Below are 8,170 nucleotides of genomic sequence, written 5' to 3'. Positions count from 1 at the left end.
CTTGTGACGCAACCCTTAGAAGCCACGTAAAACTTGCTCAACTAAGTAGAGGAACGTCTAACTTGGTTTTGCAGGGGAATCCGTGATGTGGTATAGCAAAGAAATTTGGATTGCATGCATATACTAATCTTGTTTAGTCTTATTCCTAACTTGGTTTGCATGCATATACTAACTTGGTTTTGCAGGGGAATCCGCGGGGCAAGGCAAAACACAACACGAGACACGTAAAATTTGGATTGCATGCATATACTAACTTGGTTTTGCAGGGGAATCCGTGATGTGGTATAGCAAAGAAATTTGGATTGCATGCATATACTAATCTTGTTTAGTCTTATTCCGGAGTACTTGGTACTGGGCCAATGACCGTGGCGCCTATGGCAAAGGAGGCCGTACCGGCACGACACGAAGGAGATCGTGACGTGAAGGGCTATACCATATCACATGCATACATATATGTTTTAACTGCCTGTGAAGAGTTAATCCATTGTTGTGTGTACATCTTGTTGTGCATAAATTTATGGCGGTAGCATAATAAGATAATCCCTCATCAAATATCATGGCTTACGTGCTTCTCTAAATATGTAACGTTGCTACAGTTTGACGTTTCGAAGCGCTACGTGTTAATCGAGCGTGATAGATCCATTCGTTCACATACAACGGTACGAGATTATTTCTCACACATATGGAGATAGTCTTGTACAGGCGGAGAATATTTAGGTTGACTTGACGGTCTAGCAAGTATAGACTTGGACCGAAGCACATGGACCGAAAGATCACACACGAGTCACACGGAGTGGTGATTGACGATGATGTGTCTACCATTGAAGCGATTCCACCTCTCGTGTCAATCGGACGTGGAAAAGTGAATTTGGATCGTGTGACACTTGAACAACGGAGGGATGTTGTTTTGAGTGGGAGTTCTAGGTTTAATCACTAGATTAATTGAACTCAATTTATCTTGAACAAAGTGTAAGCGTCTTTGCGATTATTGTTGTAGATGTCCTTTAAAATACCACCCTACGAGCTTGATACGTTCCATGACTTAGAGAAGTAGTTGCCAACCGGACACAACTATTTCACGTGGCTTGCCAACATCAAGAATCTACTTTTTGTGTGGAGGAAAATGTATGTGATCAACAGTCCGGAAGGTGACCGACCTGATTTTGGATCTCAAGATGACATTTATATGTATGAGAAACGTCATCTTCACTACATAACCATCAAGCATGGAATTCTCGCCACTCTAGAACCAGTTTTTCAGAGAGGGTTTGAGAAGCAAACTGCATACGAGATTATGCTAGAGCTGAAGAAGATGTTCTTGGCTCCAGCAGAAGCTCTGGAGAAAAGTCTTTCTTCCATGGATGTAGATATGCCTGATGTGGTTGAAGTGAAGATGGGAAATCCAAAAGTACCTGCAAAAGAAAACCACTAAGTTCAAGAAGAAGAATGATGCTAAAGTTTCTAAGAGTAGCAAGTTCGTTGCTCCTCCAAAGAAAGAGAAGTATAATTCTCATCCTGAAGCTGAGTGTCATTATTGCAAGGTGAAGGGTCACTGGAAACGAAATTACCCAGTTTATATTGAAGATAAAAGGGCGGGAACCATCAAAGGTATATACTGATATACTTATTCATTTGATGTGCAATCCTCTTCGATTGTTCATAAGTCCCAAAGTATATTTGATACTAGATCGATTACTAATATGGTGATATTTGTAATTCGATACAGGACAAGTTGAATATTTCTGAAGACGAAGGAAATACGGGAAGTGAAGATGCGTGTGAAGACACGATCGGGAAAATACTTCTTGTTTTTCGAATTATCAAAGACTAGTTTAAGTTTTAGCAATTATGTAATTAGGTGCTTTTTGGATATGATGTAAGGATCATATTCGTGTAAGGATAATTATTCGTTACAATAAAGAGAACTATGTTGCTCTATATTTTGAATAAATATCTTTCGTGGCGCACCTATGATTGCCAATTCTTGCGGATATGGTCTTGATATATGCACATGAGCATTGGTACTGAGAAGAGAAGTCTTGTGACACTCTCAAAGTAAAAATACCAATATAATGATGGAGATTATTTCAAGAGAGAAATAATTGTTATTGATGTACAAAGGATAGATCACTACTTGTTCACTATACACAAAGTGTGTGTTTTAGAGATATCCGTACTTGTTTGCTTATAGGAATCATCAAAACCGTATGGGAAATAACTCTATATGAATCTTGCAAAAGATATATATTAAGTTATTGTTTTGATCATCGTGGTTGATATCAAAGTATTGATAGAGAGACACGATATCGAGATACGGAGAGATGCGCCCTCATATAATATATTTCACTAGTTTAGTGAGTATATTAACTATCTTGTATTCCATGTATGGAGATTTTCAAGGAGATTTTATCTCGGGAAAATTCTAAGACAAGATAGTGATAGGTCGAGTTAGATGAGGTGTTTTGGAAAACACTCCTCGTATTGGTCGAGTAGCGCAGCGCGGGACTTAGTCCCGGCGCCTGCACTTTCCCTTTTCGAGAGGGAGCTGGGTGATGAGGTTCACCAAAGCTCTGTCTACTTTGGCACCTATGCAATCGTAGATCATCATGCTCGCATAGCATCCGAAAGGATATTATGAGTTCATCATGAACATGCTTTTATTGGGATAGTAAAAGATGAAAGTCCTACGAATTATGAGGAAGCGATGATGGGACCAAATGTTCCGATAAATAGCATAGTGCTATATAATCCGGAATAAGGTTCACAAATAGTGCATGAACTATTTGAAGGTTTTATCCAACGATCTAGGTTAGAGGATAAAAGGGAACTTTATTTGAAAGTTGGATATTTGATTATGTCCATCCGGATTTTATTAGTGATCATCACATATTTTATATGTGTGAGGGATGTCAAAACGTTGTACCTAAACAATGTGCTTTTGAAAGACATTGTACCTAAACAATGTGCTCTTGAAAGACGTTGTGCCTAAACAATATGTTGTTGAAGGAAACTGTTCCTAAACAATGTGCTGTTGAAGATAGGTATAATTGTATGGAGATACAATTAAGGAGTTTTGAGTATCCATGATACTAATAAGGGATGCATGCTTAAAAAGGTTTGTTTAAGCAAAGGCATATCGAAAATAGAAATCTTTGCATGAGGCAAAGGGATCTATGTTTCAAGAAAATAAGTGGGAGCTCTAAATATTGTTCCTAATGGATTATATGAAAGTGTGCATATAATGTTAAGAGACAATGCTACATAGCCAAATTGAAGAGTTGTAGAATAAAGAAGATAGAATTTCTTTATACACCGTGTCGCAAGCTAAAGATTGAGTATTAGAAGATTATTCGGTAATAATCTATACTTACACAATCAAGTAGCTTTTTGTCGATTATATGTTTGATATCATACAAAATAGAGTATTATTGTATGAGTATATATTCGGGGCAGTTATATTGATTAGTGAATCAATACCTGGGAATATGCATTGATAAAGGTAGATGATAAAACATCTATTATGACTATGTCATAAAGTTTATCAAGAGGATCAAACATATTGGTAAAGACAATGGATGTTCAATGGTTTGTGCAAACAAATGATATGACAAGTATGGTGATATGCAAGATTGAACATGTGAGGATGATATTCTTAAAGAATACCATGGACTTGGTATGATAAGAAGTATCATAAATATTATGAGTAATATGAAGAGTTCAATGTACGGAGTTACATTTATGCGAAGCTTCATATTTAGATCATGATATAGTTTTCTTCTCGAGTGGGACTTATCTTGTAGTAGGAAGTAATAGTTTTGGAAAACTATGCAATCGTGGGGGCATTTACAAAAGAAGTACTATTTTGTGACGACACCTAGAGTTGTACACAAAAGTGGGAGTATAGACAAAAGGCTTGTTTGTCTAGAGATCTTGTCTAGATTTTATAAATTGATATAGATGAGAATCTATCATCGAATTTATGAAAATCACGGTCATGCAAGAGCTCCAAAATACTAGTACTTACATATTATCATATGTGTTTTATGTCATAGAGAATGACATAGAGAATCGCAATTGACATACATATCTAAGTTCAATATGATGGCTTATTCACTTTCCCATGAGCATAAAATGATTGGACACTTAAGTCTGGAAGTGTTCGAATCAAGCAAATGTTAGCTAGAGATTATTGACTCTAGTGCAAGTGGGAGACTGTTGGAATTGGTGCCCTAGAGACAATAATAAAGGTATATTTTATTATATGGGCCAATTCATGTTCTTGATAATCGTCTATATAAATCATGCTTGACTGTGTTATGGGGAAACATAATACATTGTGTGAAATATAGACATCATGGTCCCTAGTATGTCTCTATACTAGTTCACTAAGTGAGTGATGGTTATCGTTTCCATAATCATAGAGACTGTGTTCTGTCATTAGTGGAGCTCACAGTTATTCTGGAGGAATAATGTGACGGACATACCCAAACACTAAAGCGAAGCAATTGATCGTGTCACATAAGTCCTGATTGCGTAGCTTTATCCATTGACGTCTTTTTAGTTCCTTTGACCATGAGATCATGTAACTCTCGGGTACCGGAAAGGGGGCGTTGCTCGCTGCAAACGTCACTCGTAATGGGGTGATTATAAAGTTATCTTGTGTGTTCCCCGAAGGTACCTTGTAGGCTTATATGTGTTCAAGAGTGGGACTTGTCCATCCAAGTGACGGATAGATATTCTCTGGGCCCATCTCACTAACGTTCACTCAATCGCTTGCAAGCACGTGACCGGGTCACAAGAGAGTGAATAGTTATGATGAGAAAAGAGAACTTACCGGTAACGAGATTGAACTAAGGTACGACGGTACTGACGATCAATATCTCGGGTAAGTAACATATCGCAGGACATGGGAATTATATATCGACGGTCGAAGTGGTTCGTGAGATGATCAGGTTGATCATCTGAGTAAACAGTCGGGGTAGCATAGACGTTTCCAGAGTCTCCCTACTACGCGTGACTATGAGAATAGTCACAACTGACATTGTTTACCGGACCCATAGGGTAACACACTTAAGGCAGTACGACACTTTGGGTAAGAGAGAAAGATAGGCGCAATTATTGTTCGGAGAAAGATCGGAGTCCCGGTTGACTTCGGGAGTATCACGGATGGATTCGGAATAGTGGAAAACCCCTAAGTTCATATATTGGAAGATTCTAGAAAGTTTTGGAAAGTTTCGGGTAAAACCGGGAAAGTTCGAAAAGTTCTAGAAGGGGGTGGGGCCGGGCCAGCTGGGCCGACCCCACCCAGGCGAGGCGCACCTGGCCGAGTCCCTCCTAGCCAAATTGGGGAGGGAGAGGAGTCCCTCCCTCCGGTGTGTTCTTTTTCCTTTCCAATTATGACAAGTGTGGAGTTTGAGTTGGGTTGGAGTACGGAGTTCTTATCGGTTTCTGAAACCGTGACCTCCGCGGCCGCCTATATAAACGAGACCCTGGGGCAAGGCAAAACACAACACGAGACACAAGCTCGCAGCCCCGGCCTCCACCCGCACCCCGCCCGAGCCGTTGCCGCCCGACCCGCGCCGCCGCCGGCCACCCACCGCCTCTCGCCGTCGCCTCCCCGCGTCGGTGCTAGTCGTGCCCGGTGCCCGGTGATCTTCTACTCCTCCGAGTTCACATCTAGGTCTCCGGATCCAGTTGGTGATCGTCGGAAATATCGTCGGAACCCTAGTTCCGGGAATCTCCGAAGGACCGTCCGGGCGAAGCCCTGCCGGAATTGCGCCACGTTCATCGTCACACCGCTGTGACGTTGAAGTGATCTCTCTACTTCGCCGTGTATCCACTGGAACGGAGAAGCGCCGACGTCGTCAAGCTGTACGTGTGTAACACTCTCGGAGGCGTTGCACTTGCGGCGCTTGGTCATCTCGCGGATCGCCAAGACTGAACGGATCGTGATCGGACTTCGTCGACACCTTCTTTCAAGCTTCCGCTACTGATTTGCAACGGTATGTAAATCAAGTTATGCATGTTTGCATATTCATGTTTCGTTGCATGCATCTCCTAGATGGATCTTGGCTAGGGTTTATTCGTTGTTGTGTAGGAAAAATTTTGTTTTCCATGCTGCGAACCCCAACAATTTTTTCCTTACAAGAGGCATATTACAAAGATATAGTACTACAATCAAAATTCTAAAATTTCACTAAGTAAATTCACTAAGTCCTAAATTTCACTAAGTCTTAAAATCACTAAGTCTTAAAATTTCACCAAGTTAATTCACCAATATATAATACACTATAATTTCACTAAAATTTCACTAAGTCCTAAATTCACTAAGTCTTAAAATCACTAAAATATATAACAACAAATTTTTCTAAATCTAAAATCATATCTCTAAATTAATATACCTAAATTACCCTATATTCAAAATATACCTAAATTACCTAAGTTAAATCACTATATACCTAAATTATTATACCTAAAATATTTACCTAAATTAAAAAACTAAAATAACTAAATTAAATCATATCTCTAAACTAATACAATATACACTAAGTCAATTAGAAAATAACTAAAAAACAACTAAACAATTAAATCATATCTCTAAACTAATACAACATACCTAAATTAAAAAAACAACTAAAAAAACCCTCTCTATACAGAGAGAGTACAGAGTGGGGATCGGCGCGCGCGGCACCTGCAGGAGGAGGGCCGAGGCAGGTGACGGCGAACGGCGAGCACCGCGGCGCGTCGGGCACGGGCAGGAGCGCAGGCGACGCGGGCGGCGACGAGGAGCGCGGACGCCGGCGTCGAGGAGCAGAGGAGGACGCAGCGGGCACGGCGGCGACGCGGGCGGCCACTTCAGGTTCAGCGGCGGCGGAGAACGACGGAATCGACGCGCACGGCAGCGGCGCGGCTGAGAACGGCCGGAATCGACGCACGGCGGCGACGCGGCGGAGAACGGCAGGGGCAGCGACGGATTTTGGCAGCCTGACGGCGTGGTTTCTGCGCGTGCCCTTCGTCTTCGTCGATTTCTTGCACCGGGGCGTGGCTTGCCCCGGCTTAAATACCCAACACCCTTTTACACCGGTTGGTGTTATGAGCCAGTGTAAAAGGGTCACCGGCTCGTAACACCAACCGGTGTAAAGAGGTACCCTTTTACACCGACTGGTATTACCAGCCGATGCAATAGGTGGTTTGGCGGTGGTTTGTGCGCATCAAGTTCACACCCTTTTGCACCGGCTGGTATTACCAACCGGTGTAAAAGACCCTTTTACACCGGTTCGTAATATCAGCCGGTGCAAAAGGGTCTGACCCTTTGGCGCGTTATGTTTAAACGTTTTCATTTTCTTGCCCATTTTTTAAATGCTTCAAATATTTAAATTATCTAGTTTTTGCTCTCTTTTGAATCTGGAAAAACTTTCAATATGAGAAGTGATTGAAATTGCATAATAATCCAAATATATTTTCTGTTTCCAAAAAACATTATTCTAACTATTCAAACTAGTAACAATTTATGAATTTGCGCATATTTGAATTCCCATTTTTTGTATTGTTACAAGTTTGACAAAACTTTCAATATGAAAAGTGATTGATATTGCATAAATAATCCAAATATATTTTCTGTTTTCAAAAATCATTATTCTAACTATTCAAACTAGCAACAATTTATGAATTTGCGCATATTTGAATTCACATTTTTTGCATTGTTACAAATTTGACAAAACTTTCAATATGAAAAGTGACTGACATTGCATAAATAATCTAAATATATTTTCAGTTTTCAAAAATAATTATTCTAACTATTCAAACTAGTAACAATTTATGAATTTGCGCATATTTGAATTCCCAATTCATTTATAAAGATACAATTTGAAATGGAATTAAAGTACAATTAGACTAATACTAAGTTACACGGCACAACTGAAAATTAAGATACATGGCCAGATTAAGTCACAATCGGCCGAACTTGTTTTGGAATCTTGGAGTGATTCAGTCATCCTCCTGCCTAGACCTGTAATACTCAGCCACTGTAGTCGTCGTAGTACTCGCCACAGAAGTACTTGACGTGGCCGTCGTCGCTGCAGTTGAACCTTGAAGGCTGGGCACGCGCGCGTGTGGTCTGGATTTGAGGGTAGCGCAGGCGGGGTCTATCGCCGGCCGTGTTGTTGGTCAT

At 40.6% G+C, this 8,170-nt stretch overlaps 1 protein-coding gene across 1 annotated transcript; it reads right to left on the bottom strand.

Annotated features, from left to right (window-relative positions):
• Positions 1–1,126: 1,126 nt before the first annotated feature.
• Positions 1,127–8,170, bottom strand: LOC125537297. Its single transcript, XM_048700591.1, has 3 exons — positions 8,026–8,170; positions 6,692–7,072; positions 1,127–1,412 (listed from the first exon to the last, which is right to left on the bottom strand). Exons 1-3 carry the CDS (start codon positions 8,168–8,170, stop codon positions 1,258–1,260), a joined length of 681 nt encoding a protein of 226 aa, XP_048556548.1. The 3' UTR covers positions 1,127–1,257.

Source organism: Triticum urartu, chromosome 2 (genome assembly GCF_003073215.2).
Source record: "Triticum urartu cultivar G1812 chromosome 2, Tu2.1, whole genome shotgun sequence".
Taxonomy (NCBI): Eukaryota; Viridiplantae; Streptophyta; class Magnoliopsida; order Poales; family Poaceae; genus Triticum; species Triticum urartu.
This window is presented reverse-complemented; position numbering and strand designations above follow the sequence as displayed.

Excerpts from the sequence above, each read along its gene's own strand:
- LOC125537297 (XM_048700591.1), bottom strand. The coding sequence starts at position 8,170 with ATGACCAACAACACGGCCGGCGATAGACCCCGCCTGCGCTACCCTCAA. Across the intron at positions 7,073-8,025 it reads CGAGTACTACGACGACTACA|GGTGTTGGGTATTTAAGCCG; the intron begins GTGGCTGAGTAT and ends CCGGTGTAAAAG. Across the intron at positions 1,413-6,691 it reads CCTCGGCCCTCCTCCTGCAG|GTACTTTTGGATTTCCCATC; the intron begins GTGCCGCGCGCG and ends TTTCTTTTGCAG.